General features: G+C 45.8%; 1 protein-coding gene across 1 annotated transcript in view; it reads right to left on the bottom strand.

Annotated features, from left to right (window-relative positions):
- Window positions 1-14,638, bottom strand: part of LOC140371507 (uncharacterized) — a 46,244-nt gene that overhangs the window by 4,734 nt on the left and 26,872 nt on the right. The window contains exons 23-24 of the mRNA XM_072458680.1: window positions 2,436-2,514; window positions 1,927-2,071 (exon numbers count right to left, since the gene is read on the bottom strand). Coding sequence (XP_072314781.1) covers window positions 1,927-2,071; window positions 2,436-2,514 — 224 coding nt within the window. The remainder of the gene's footprint in view (window positions 1-1,926; window positions 2,072-2,435; window positions 2,515-14,638) is intronic.

The raw sequence follows: 14,638 nt of genomic DNA, 5'->3' as shown, positions 1-14,638 counted from the left end.
CCGCGTGCCTAAGCGCATGGATCTATCATAATATAGTTCCCTCAGTGTACGGGGCAAAATGAAGACGGAGAAAGACAGTTCGAGCTGACGCAGAAGTGGACAGAAATCTACGGGAGACGAGCGATGCGATGCGCTCCGTTGCACTAATAAACAAACGCACGTGTGTGTTGTATCAGTCCGCACGGGGGAGTGCGCATGCGCACTTCCACCTGCGTTCTCAAATCGCCGAAAAATCGTCCATACCGCCTTTAAAGCAATGACATGACACATTTTGGGGGGAAAGGTTTCATAGTCATCTGGACACTGTTTTTGAAATCGAGACGTTTCGATTGTCTCCCAGAATTAATTTCAATAACTTAATTTTCAATTCACTTTCAGATTGAGCAGCACAGCTATTTTAGCTCACAATATATTTAAAATTACATTCACCAAGTGACAGTTTGGAGCCCTTCATCAGACATGAAGCACCTGTATTTCTATTTCCTCACTGACCACCAGAGGCAATGCTAAGAATGCTCTTTCAGTGTTTAAAGCACCGCCTCTGGAGGCCCTCTGGGATTCACGGAACTATAGTTACACAGGTAACCTTTGATTTATTGTGTTCAATTACATTCATGTGACATTTGTCACAAGTACATATTTATATGTAAAAATATTGTTATATTCATTCATTTTCTACAGCTTTATCCCGTTAGGGGTCGCGGGTGACTGGAGCCTATCCCAGTGACTTTGGGCTTTAGTCGGGGTTCACCCTGGACAGTGGCCAACTCGTCGCAGGGCCGACACATAGACAGTCGATGGCTACTATCAGTTGACCACAGATGCACCTACCTTTGCAAAGAAGTGGCCCCTCCAAAGCTGTTGGAGGACATTTCTTTAAACTGTCTTTTGGTGCCACTAAGACCATTCACTCTCACGTTCTTTCACTAGGGCCAATTTAGAGTTGCCAATTTTTCCTAACACATGCATGTCTTTGGACGGTGGGAGGAAGTCGGCTAAACCAAGACAACCAAGACTCATCCTAGATCTGGTCTTCCGGTCAAACTGAGGGAGAAGGGCCTTAATCAGAACTGATGGTCATGTCTCTGTGGAGATAGGAGAACCTTCCAGAAGAACAACCCTCTCTGCAGCACTCCACCAATCAGGCCTGTGTGGAAGAGTGTCCAGACAGAACCCACTCCTCAGTAAAAGGCTCATGACAGCCGCCTGGAGTTTGTAAAAAGGCTCCTGAAGGACTCATCATGGCAGCATCAGGCTGTGGAGATGTTTTTCAGTGGAACTGGGAGACTAGTCAGGACCAACAGAATGATGAATGCAGCAGTTACAGAGACATGCTGATGAAAACCTGCTCCAGAAGCTCTGGACCTCAGACTGGGCCAAGGTTCATCTTTCAACAAGACAACGACCCTAAGCACACAGCCAGGAGAAGAAAGGCGTGGCCGCAGGACAACTCTGTGAAGGTCCTTGAGTGGCCCAGAGGCCAGACTTGAACAATTGAACATCTCTGGAGAGATCTGAAAAAGGCTGTGAACCGACTCTCACCAACCAAACTTATTGGGGTTTGGAGGTTCTGCAAAAAAGAATGTGACAAACTGTCCATACAAAAGTGTGCCATGTTTACAGCATTATACTCAAACTCACACAGACTTGAGGCTGTAATTAGTGCCAAAGGTACTTCAACCAAGTATTGAGCAAATACTGTGAATACTAATGTACAAGTGCTTTTTTGTTTTATATTTTAGAGGTCTTTAAGTTTGTCCATGTAGACTAGCCCACAGGGACATTTAACATGTAGATAACAAATATGACATGACATCATAATATAATCACATGGGCTTCAGCTTCTTGTTAAATGCAACATTTATTGAACTGAAATAGATGAATTAAAGCGTATAAGCAGAGTCCAAATGAAACAGAGCTGATTACCTGTTGTCCGTTTACAGATGACGATGCAAAACACTGAAATAGAAGTAGATAGTTGTGACCCAGGTCTAAACTCTTCATTGTGAACAAAAGTTGACTCACAGATGAAGCGCAGTGTCCAGAGCAGAGAGACTTCCATCCTCACAGTCTGAGACCCAAAACACAGAGAAAGAACCAATCTCTCTCTATAAAGGCTTCTATTCACTTCACACTCTTTATCTAGGAAAGATAACTCCGGACGGTGCGGACCGTAAGGTGCTAGTTCTGGGTTTGCGGAAGTCACTGCTCGAGTTCCTGTCAGAGCACTACTGGAGGCCAGGAATGATGATCGGAAAGACGAGAAGATACGAGGTGCTTTTGGTAGTGAAGGATATACCAAATATTTACTTGACCTAATTGTATTAAAACTGTAATTTGATATAATAAGGGAATTCCAACTACATTAACTTTAAACTGTATTAATTTTAGTCACTCTAAGTTGTGCTGAAACTGGCCTCACACACACCACTCACCACATTCCTTGATAAGGACAAAGTTGCAGACCCAAGCCCAAGGTCATCTCTGTGCGATGGAACGGCGAATGGAAGAATACTGAGAGAAGGCGCCAACTTTCATATCACGCCTAGGGATGTATACCTAAACCCGCGTTCAGGTTCAAGTCCGGATTCGAATCCAGAGGTTACGGTTCAGGTCCGGACTCATTAGGTCCGGACCTAAACCATGCCATATTTGCATAATGTTACAACAGCGTAACACAAGCTACTCGGCTAAATTAAGTTGAAGACACTTGAACAAGGACAACTATCAAACACAAGGCTTAACTGCAGATTGAAATAAACTCAACTTGTCTGCTTTATTCACTGTTTTTAACAGAAGTTACAACTTACAAATCATAAGCTACTAGCTAAGACTCAACTCAACAACAAGAGCATGTTGAGTATTGTTGACAGAGTCGGTCTGGGTCAAGGGTCAAAGCAGCTGTTTCATCTGATACAATGTTTTGCCTTTAGACATATTTCCACTCTTTAATGTTGCAGATCCATTGGCATCAAAAGTCTGGTAAAAACCTTCAAACAGACAATACACCAGTGTAAATAATTAAGTAACAGTGTAAAATATCAGAGTTACAAAAACTAGTATAAAAGTCAACTAGAATCACTATAAAGCAATCAACTTAGCAGTATCAAAAGTAGATAATACAAATACAAAATACTATTACAAAATATAAACTCCAATTAATGAATGCAGCAATTAAGCAATATTACTTTGACTTTACTTTGTATTTACTTAAGTTATTTCATTCACATTTACACCCAGACCAAAGACCCAGACAAGACCACGCTGACCCCGCCCCTTTAACACGCGGCGGCCACAGCTTAAAACAGTTCAAATAAAGCCAGCGATCTTACCGGCTTCAGTGTTCACATATGGATACACGGTTCACTTCAGTGTTCACATGTGGATACACGGTTCACTTCAGTGTTCACATGTGGATACACGGTTCACTTCAGTGTTCACATGTGGATACACGGTTCACTTCAGTGTTCACATGTGGATACACGGTTCACTTCAGTGTTCACATGTGGATACACGGTTCACTTCAATGTTCACATGTGGATACACGGTTCACTTCAGTGTTCACATGTGGATACACGGTTCACTTCAGTGTTCACATGTGGATACACGGTTCACTTCAATGTTCACATGTGGATACACGGTTCACTTCAGTGTTCACATGTGGATACACGGTTCACTTCAGTGTTCACATGTGGATACACGGTTCACTTCAATGTTCACATGTGGATACACGGTTCACTTCAGTGTTCACATGTGGATACACGGTTCACTTCAATGTTCACATGTGGATACACGGTTCACTTCAGTGTTCACATGTGGATACACGGTTCACTTCAGTGTTCACATGTGGATACACGGTTCACTTCAGTGTTCACATGTGGATACACGGTTCACTTCAGTGTTCACATGTGGATACACGGTTCACTTCAGTGTTCACATGTGGATACACGGTTCACTTCAGTGTTCACATGTGGATACACGGTTCACTTCAGTGTTCACATGTGGATACACGGTTCACTTCAGTGTTCACATGTGGATACACGGTTCACTTCAGTGTTCACATGTGGATACACGGTTCACTTCAGCGTTCACATGTGGATACACGGTTCACTTCAGTGTTCACATGTGGATACACGGTTCACTTCAGTGTTCACATGTGGATACACGGTTCACTTCAATGTTCACATGTGGATACACGGTTCACTTCAGTGTTCACATGTGGATACACGGTTCACTTCAGTGTTCACATGTGGATACACGGTTCACTTCAGTGTTCACATGTGGATACACGGTTCACTTCAGTGTTCACATGTGGATACACGGTTCACTTCAATGTTCACATGTGGATACACGGTTCACTTCAATGTTCACGTGTGGATACACGGTTCACTTCCGTGTTCACATGTGGATACACGGTTCACTTCAGTGTTCACATGTGGATACACGGTTCACTTCAGTGTTCACATGTGGATACACGCTTCACTTCAGTGTTCACATGTGGATACACGGTTCACTTCAGTGTTGACATGTGGATACACGGTTCACTTCAGTGTTCACGTGTGGATACACGGTTCACTTCAGTGTTGACATGTGGATACACGGTTCACTTCAGTGTTCACATGTGGATACACGGTTCACTTCAGTGTTGACATGTGGATACACGGTTCACTTCAGTGTTCACGTGTGGATACACGGTTCACTTCAGTGTTCACGTGTGGATACACGGTTCACTTCAGTGTTCACGTGTGGATTCACGGTTCACTTCAGTGTTCACATGTGGATACACGGTTCACTTCAATGTTCACATGTGGATACACGGTTCACTTCAGTGTTGACATGTGGATACACGGTTCACTTCAGTGTTCACATGTGGATACACGGTTCACTTCAGTGTTCACATGTGGACACACGGTTCACTTCAGTGTTCACATGTGGATACACGGTTCACTTCAGTGTTCACATGTGGACACACGGTTCACTTCAGTGTTCACATGTGGACACACGGTTCACTTCAGTGTTCACATGTGGATACACGGTTCACTTCAATGTTCACATGTGGATACACGGTTCACTTCAGTGTTCACATGTGGATACACGGTTCACTTCAATGTTCACATGTGGATACACGGTTCACTTCAGTGTTGACATGTGGATACACGGTTCACTTCAATGTTCACATGTGGATACACGGTTCACTTCAGTGTTGACATGTGGATACACGGTTCACTTCAATGTTCACATGTGGATACACGGTTCACTTCAGTGTTCACATGTGGATACACGGTTCACTTCAGTGTTCACATGTGGATACACGGTTCACTTCAATGTTCACATGTGGATACACGGTTCACTTCAATGTTCACATGTGGATACACGGTTCACTTCAATGTTCACATGTGGATACACGGTTCACTTCAATGTTCACATGTGGATACACGGTTCACTTCAGTGTTCACATGTGGATACACGGTTCACTTCAGTGTTCACATGTGGATACACGGTTCACTTCATTGTTCACATGTGGATACACGGTTCACTTCAGTGTTCAAATGTGGATACACGGTTCACTTCAGTGTTGACATGTGGATACACGGTTTACTTCAGTGTTCACATGTGGATACACGGTTCACTTCAGTGTTGACATGTGGATACACGGTTCACTTCAGTGTTCACATGTGGATACACGGTTCACTTCAGTGTTCACATGTGGATACACGGTTCACTTCAGTGTTCACATGTGGATACACGGTTCACTTCAGTGTTCACGTGTGGATACACGGTTCACTTCAGTGTTGACATGTGGATACACGGTTCACTTCAGTGTTCACATGTGGATACACGGTTCACTTCAGTGTTGACATGTGGATACACGGTTCACTTCAGTGTTCACGTGTGGATACACGGTTCACTTCAGTGTTCACGTGTGGATACACGGTTCACTTCAGTGTTCACGTGTGGATTCACGGTTCACTTCAGTGTTCACATGTGGATACACGGTTCACTTCAATGTTCACATGTGGATACACGGTTCACTTCAGTGTTGACATGTGGATACACGGTTCACTTCAGTGTTCACATGTGGATACACGGTTCACTTCAGTGTTCACATGTGGACACACGGTTCACTTCAGTGTTCACATGTGGATACACGGTTCACTTCAGTGTTCACATGTGGACACACGGTTCACTTCAGTGTTCACATGTGGACACACGGTTCACTTCAGTGTTCACATGTGGATACACGGTTCACTTCAATGTTCACATGTGGATACACGGTTCACTTCAGTGTTCACATGTGGATACACGGTTCACTTCAATGTTCACATGTGGATACACGGTTCACTTCAGTGTTGACATGTGGATACACGGTTCACTTCAATGTTCACATGTGGATACACGGTTCACTTCAGTGTTGACATGTGGATACACGGTTCACTTCAATGTTCACATGTGGATACACGGTTCACTTCAGTGTTCACATGTGGATACACGGTTCACTTCAGTGTTCACATGTGGATACACGGTTCACTTCAATGTTCACATGTGGATACACGGTTCACTTCAATGTTCACATGTGGATACACGGTTCACTTCAATGTTCACATGTGGATACACGGTTCACTTCAATGTTCACATGTGGATACACGGTTCACTTCAGTGTTCACATGTGGATACACGGTTCACTTCAGTGTTCACATGTGGATACACGGTTCACTTCATTGTTCACATGTGGATACACGGTTCACTTCAGTGTTCAAATGTGGATACACGGTTCACTTCAGTGTTGACATGTGGATACACGGTTTACTTCAGTGTTCACATGTGGATACACGGTTCACTTCAGTGTTGACATGTGGATACACGGTTCACTTCAGTGTTCACATGTGGATACACGGTTCACTTCAGTGTTCACATGTGGATACACGGTTCACTTCAGTGTTCACATGTGGATACACGGTTCACTTCAGTGTTCACATGTGGATACACGGTTCACTTCAACGTTCACATGTGGATACACGGTTCACTTCAACGTTCACATGTGGATACACGGTTCACTTCAACGTTCACATGTGGATACACGGTTCACTTCAACGTTCACATGTGGATACACGGTTCACTTCAACGTTCACATGTGGATACACGGTTCACTTCAGTGTTGACATGTGGATACACGGTTCACTTCAGTGTTCACATGTGGATACACGGTTCACTTCAGTGTTGACATGTGGATACACGGTTCACTTCAATGTTCACATGTGGATACACGGTTCACTTCAGTGTTCACATGTGGATACACGGTTCACTTCAGTGTTCACATGTGGATACACGGTTCACTTCAATGTTCACATGTGGATACACGGTTCACTTCAATGTTCACAGGTGGATACACGGTTCACTTCAATGTTCACATGTGGATACACGGTTCACTTCAGTGTTCACATGTGGATACACGGTTCACTTCAATGTTCACATGTGGATACACGGTTCACTTCAGCGTTCACATGTGGATACACGGTTCACTTCAGTGTTCACATGTGGACACACGGTTCACTTCAGCGTTCACATGTGGATACACGGTTCACTTCAGTGTTCACATGTGGATACACGGTTCACTTCAACGTTCACATGTGGATACACGGTTCACTTCAGTGTTCACATGTGGATACACGGTTCACTTCAGTGTTCACATGTGGATACACTGTTCACTTCAGTGTTCACATGTGGATACACGGTTCACTTCAGTGTTCACATGTGGATACAAGGTTCACTTCAGTGTTCACATGTGGATACACGGTTCACTTCAGCGTTCACATGTGGACACACGGTTCACTTCTGTGTTCACATGTGGATACACTGTTCACTTCAGTGTTCACATGTGGATACACGGTTCACTTCAGTGTTCACATGTGGATACAAGGTTCACTTCAGTGTTCACATGTGGATACACGGTTCACTTCAGCGTTCACATGTGGACACACGGTTCACTTCAGTGTTCACATGTGGATACACGGTTCACTTCAGTGTTCACATGTGGATACACGGTTCACTTCAACGTTCACATGTGGATACACGGTTCACTTCAACGTTCACACGTGGATACACGGTTCACTTCAGTGTTCACATGTGGATACACGGTTCACTTCAGTGTTCACATGTGGATACACGGTTCACTTCAATGTTCACATGTGGATACACGGTTCACTTCAGTGTTCACATGTGGATACACGGTTCACTTCAGTGTTGACATGTGGATACACGGTTCACTTCAGTGTTCACATGTGGATACACGGTTCACTTCAGTGTTCACATGTGGATACACGGTTCACTTCAATGTTCACATGTGGATACACGGTTCACTTCAGTGTTCACATGTGGATACACGGTTCACTTCAGTGTTCACATGTGGATAAAGGGTTTTGTCTCTCGCATCTTTAAACTTATTTCGCCGGCTTCAACTTATGCCCAGAAGACGCGTGCGTCGCTAATTAGGGTCCGTGTGCGCTATTGACGGCGGGGCATGGCAGTGTTTACGTCTTTTCCAGCGTGAATTTCGCGATCAATGGAAGGTTTAAGATGGTCTAGATTCTAGAACAAAAAGGATATAGTATGTCAATGCTATATTTTATATGAGTCCAGAACCGAATCACCGGGGTTTCGTTTTTTTTGGACCTGAACCGAAACGTTTTTACAAGTCCAGATCCGGTCCATATGAAAATGTATAAATTGTTTGAGCGCATAGGGAAAAGGCGTGTCCGGACTACGCCCGAGTAAGTCGCCACACATTCGATAGGGACATTTTAGGTAAGCGCTCCGTTTATCTGTATTAGTCTTGTAAATGGCAGGGATTAAACTGATTGATTTTAACTTTCTGATTCTTGCCCTTTCTTTCATAAACGAGCACGCCGACAGTAGCTTTATTTAGGCTCTCAAGAAGCCAAGAAAATGTTGTTGTTGTTGTTGTTGTTTTATGGCGGTTGGCATCCAAGTGTTGCATTACCGCCAGACTTTATTCCTCAGACTTTGTCGTAGTCCTCAGACTCTGTCGTAGTCCATAAAAGAACTCCTTCCATTGCTTTGGTGCCACAAAGCCCACGAGGCCATGATATGTCTTTGCGACCAGAACAGTTGCCGTTGCCTCAGAGAGCCAAGAAAATACATATTCCTCTGCTTATATACCCTGCCACAGGATCAAAGGAACAAAGGTGGAATGTAGCTGCTATGTAGTGCCACCAAGCCAAGGAGGAACAAAGGCGGAACACCGGTGACATCATACGGCACTCGGTGATGGGGTGGAGAGAAGTGTGAAATGCAGTGATATCATAAGGCACCCTGTGGTGCTGGAGCGCCTCTAGTGGTCACCCCATGAATTACAAGAGCATTGAAACACCGGGATCGCGGGGCCTTTTGTACACTTTAACTCGACTGGCTTTGGCTTTGGCTTTCCTTCCTTTTCACACCTCACACACCAAACCAACATTCACCCAAACGCCAGCACGTTGACGTGGAGGTGACACGAACAACACAGGCCCATCTCCTCAGGATCACAGCTTCTGGTTCCGTTCGTATGACAGGCTGGCTGATAATATCATCTTAGAATTAACTCCAACACACAACTAATTTATGTGTCTGTTTAATTATCTAGTCAATAAAACTTCAATACCTACATTTGGTAAAGTGTTCATTCATTTTCAGAAAAGTGGTCAATGTCACGGTTATGTTCTCACAAACCTTCAGATCAACGAGCAAATTCATTTTCGATAAATACATTTTTTTATATATTGATTATAGAGTTGTTAAATGCCGATTATCCGGCTGGTGCCCCAACTTGCTCTTAAAATATGATATCAAACATACCCACACTTATGCAGTGTGTCATGTTTGATTCTTGAACAATTCTTTAATCATTATCAACCTTGAATACCCTACATATACCGGTGCAGCCCGTGCAAGGATGCAAACGCAAAGTATATTACGCTACAGGTGTATTTATTTAACAGTTCTCAAAATCTATTTGAACTACATCCACTATTTACTCTTAAAGTATATTTTAAACAGGTACTTAAAAAAATATTTGCTTAAAAGATTTACTTGAGTCATTTTTTGCGCATGTATTTTGTACTTTTACTTGACAAAATGGAATACTTTTTCCCCTGTCGAGATGAAGAGGAAGTTGAGAGAAGAGTGAGGCTCTGGTTTGGTTTCTGAGTAAATGTGCACAGCCTGACCACAGACCACAGCGTTTGGACACATTCCATCTGTGTCAGTCCATCACACACAAAGACATGTGAAAACACAGTCAAACTACAGCCAAACCCCTCTCACTGAACTCTTAACTATACTACAGTGTAGTACTCATGCTCAGAGTCTGAACAGGCTCAGAGTTAACACACTTTGTCGTCTTTAGCGCTGAAGCTGACATTTCCTTCCTTTTTACACAAAACTTTTAAACCAAGAGGTAATTGGCTAAAATAGAAATGAGATGCAGGGACCAAAAATGTGTCATTGTTGCTTCCTGTTCAGACTAAAGCACTCGCCGCTTCTTAATTTGGTGATTTATTCATTGTAAACTACAATTGTGATCCAAAAACAAAAGAACAACAAAAACATTGAGCCTTTTCAATGAATGAATCTATTGTCTTCCTGTTTGAAACGCACTAGTGACTCTCTCTTCAATGTGGCATTTCACTGTGGCAGATTTTCACGATTGTGCTTTTATGGACCCGAGTCTAAAGTCCAGAGCTGTGAAGGTGGTCACGTCTCAAAACACAGGATAAGACAGAATTACTCTAAAGCAAAATGTATAAACTAATCATAATACATCTCTGAGTAAACTATTTATAAGGGGGAAACAGAGGGCCCACCAAGCCATTTATTCCGACACCTTAACGTGGTGGAGGGGTTTGAGCGCTTGAATGATCCCAGGAGCTATGTTGTCGGGGGCTTGAAGCCCCTGGTAGGGTCTCCCATGGCAAACGGGTCCTAGGTGACGGGTCAGACAAAGAGCGGTTCAGAAGCACTTCATGACATGTAAAAGATCAAGGCCAGTTACGTCGCCGGGGCCCAATCCTGGAGCCAGGCCTGGTGTGGGTGCTCGACGGCGAGCGCCTGGTGGCCGGGTCTTTCCCCACGGGGCCCAGCCGGGCACAGCCCGAAAGAGCGACGTGGGGCCGCCTTCCAGTTGGCCCACCACCCGCAGGAGGATCCATGTAGCAGTAGATGGCAGGGGCCTCGACGACCAGATCTCCGACATGGAATGTCTCCTCGCTTGGGGTGAAAGAGCCTGAGCTTGTGCGGGAGGTTGAGCGGTATCAACTAGATATAGTTGGCCTCAACTCCACGCACAGTTTGGGCTCTGGAACCCATCTCCTCCAGAGGGGCTGGACGCTCCACTTCTCTGGTGTTGCCCGCGGGGAGAGGCGGCCGGCTGGTGTGGGCTTGCTTATAGCCCCTCAGCTCAGCTGCCACGTGTTGGAGTTCACCCCCGGTCCCTAGGCCTTCGGGTGGGGGACAGGTCTCTCACTGTTGTGTCGGCCTACGGGCTGAACAGCAGTGCAGAGTACCTGGCCTTCTTGGAGTTCTTGGGAGGGGTACTGGACAGTGCACCGACCGAGGACTCCGTTGTTCTTCTGGGGGACTTCAACGCCAATGACAGTGACACCTGGAGAGGGGTGATTGGGAAGAACGGCTTCCCCAATCTGAACCCGAGTGGTGTTCAGTTATTGGACTTCTGTGCTAGCCACAGATTGTCCATAACGAACACGTGTTCAAGCACAAGGGTATCCATCAGTGCACCTGGCACCAGTACACCCTAGGCCGGAGGTCAATGATCGACTTTGTTGTCGTGTAATCTGACCTCCGGCCACGTGTCTTGGACACTCGGGTGAAGAGAGGGACAGAGCTGTCAACCGATCACCACCTGTTGGTGAGTTGGATCCGCTGGCGGAGGAGGAAGCCGGACAGACTTGGCAGACCCAAGCGCATTGTGAGGGTCTGTTGGGAACGTCTTGGGGAGCCCTCTGTCAGTAGGGTATTCAACTCGCACCTCCAGGAGAGCTTCTCCCATGTCCCGGGGGAGGCTGGGGACATTGAGAGCGAGTGGACCATGTTCTCCGCCTCCATTGTTGATAGGGCTGCTCGAAGCTGGTGCCTGTCGTGGCGGCAACCCCCGAACCCGGTGGTGGACACTGGAAGTAAGGGATGTTGTCAGGTTGAAGAAGGAGGCCTACTCTGGCTTGTGGGGCTCCTGGGGTCATTGACAGGTATCGACAGGCCAAGCGGGCCGCAGATCGTGCTGTCGCAGAGGAAAAACCCGGGGCTGGAAGGAGTTCGGGGAGGCCATGGAGGAGGACTATCGGTCGGCCGCAAAGAAATTCTGGTAAACCGTCTGGCGCCTCAGGAGGGGGAAGCAGTGCTTCACCAACACCGTTTACGGTGCGGGTGGAGACCTGCTGACCTAGACTGGGGATGTCGTCGGACGGTGGAAGGAATACTTTGAGGACCTCCTTAATCCCACCGTCATGTCTTCCGAAGAGGAAGCAGAGACCGGGGACTCAGAGGCTGGCTCGTCCATCACCCAAGCTGAAGTCACTGAGGTTGTTTGCAAACTCCTCGGTGGCAGGGCTCCGGGGGTGTATGAGATGCGCCCTGAGCACCTAAAGTCTCTGGATGTTGTAGGACTGTCTTGGCTGACACGTCTCAGCAACATCGCGTGGCGGTCGGGGACCGTGCCTCTGGATTGGCAGACCGGGGCGGGTGGTCCCTCTGTTCAAGAAGGGGGACCGGAGGGTGTGTTCCAACTACAGAGGGATCACACTCCTCAGCCTCCCCGGTAAGGTCTATTCCAAGGTACTGCAGAGGAGAATCCGACCGATAGTCGAACCTCGGATTCAGGAGGAGCAGAGTGGTTTTCGTCCGGGTCGTGGAACACTGGACCAGCTCTATACTCTCCATCGGGTGCTCGAGGGTTCATGGGCGTTTGCCCAACCAGTCCACATGTGCTTTGTGGATCTGGAGAAGGCTTTCGACCATATCCCTCGGGGTGTCTTTTGTTAGGTGCTCCGGGAGTACGGGGTCCGGGGCCCTTTGCTCAGGGCTGCCCGGTCCCTGTATGACCGGAGCAGGAGCTGTGTTTGCATTGCCGGCAGTAAGTCAGACCTGTTCCCAGTGCATGTTGGACTCTGCCAGGGCTGCCCTTTGTCACCGGTTCTGTTCATAGTTTTTATGGACAGAATTTTTAGGCGCAGTCAGGGGTCGGAGTGTGTCCGGTTTGGGGACAACAGGATCTCATCTCTGCTGTTTGCAGACGATGTTGTCCTGATGGCTCCATCAAACCCGGACCTGCAACATGCACTGGGACGGTTTGCAGCCGAGTGTGAAGAGGCTGGGATTAGAATCAGCACCTCCAAATCTGAGGCCATGGTTCTCGACCGGAAAAAGGTGGCTTGCCCTCTCCAGCTGGGTGGGGAGTCCTCTGAGATTGACAGGCGGATCGGTGCAGCGGCTGCAGTGATGCAGTCGCTGCATCGGACCGTTGTGGTAAAGAAGGAGCTGAGTCGAAAGGCAAAGCTCTCGATTTACCGATCGGTCTACGTTCCTACCCTCACCTATGGTCATGAGCTTTGGGTAATGACCGAAAGGACAAGATCGCAGATACAAAGCGGTCAAAATGAGTTTCTTCCGCCGTGTGGCTGGGCGCTCCCTTAGAGATAGGGTGAGGAGCTCGGCCACACGGGGGGAGCTCGGAGTAGAGCCGCTGCTCCTCCACGTTGAGCGGAGCCAGCTGAGGTGGCTCGGTTATCTGTACCGGATCTGTACCTTTATTTTTGTGTTATTCTAATGAACGCTTCAAATGTCGTAGTTTCAAAGAAAGAGCAAGCTAATCACTCTTTTATAATTAAAAAGTAAAGGTGATATAGACACCGTCACTTTTTGAACTAAATATCTTGGATTAAATATCAATAATAATTCAAATGTTATAGTTTCCTCCAAACCCCAAACTTTTAACGCTTTAAACATGTTGTTCTATTGTGTAAAACGCTTTATCAACTCATTACTTCTGTCGTGGACTCATTTTGATGACCTTTCACCATCCAAAGACATAATAACTTGTTTTGAATTGTAAATTGCTCTTGAACAAATCCGGAGAGTAAATCCAAGTGGAATCATTGTTTTTACCTGTTTATTGAGGAGTAATAACACTTTTCTCCTCTGTCTGTCATCTTTATTTCACAGACACAAACATGATGCTGTTAGTTCCATATAAAACATGTACTGGAAACATTGTAAGCGCTGTCATTAACAAACCAGAGACAAACACGAGCGAAAAGAAAAAAGTCGAGGGTCAAACAGTTAAATATGGCACTGGTAAATCACATAAAGTTTATATTTTAACATGAGCAAGTGAAACAAAAGTCCAGCCCGGGAATTTCACAGAATGAGTCACATCTGTAGCTGTGAAGTTATTACATCTTAAGGCTGTGGTCAATTTGTATGAAATCTTTGTGCTTTTCAGTGGTCGTCCAGTGAGCGTCTCTTTCAGCTCAACTCAGTTTGTTCAGACCTGGAGCAAATGGAAAATCTATCAAAGTTCATCATCACGTGAAGGAATTATTTATGAATTCTAATATTCAAAAATGGC

This window comes from Eucyclogobius newberryi, unplaced genomic scaffold, assembly GCF_026437365.1.
Source record: "Eucyclogobius newberryi isolate DKJ021-1_F unplaced genomic scaffold, fEucNew1.0.hap1 SCAF_22, whole genome shotgun sequence".
Lineage (NCBI taxonomy): Eukaryota > Metazoa > Chordata > Actinopteri > Gobiiformes > Gobiidae > Eucyclogobius > Eucyclogobius newberryi.
This window is presented reverse-complemented; position numbering and strand designations above follow the sequence as displayed.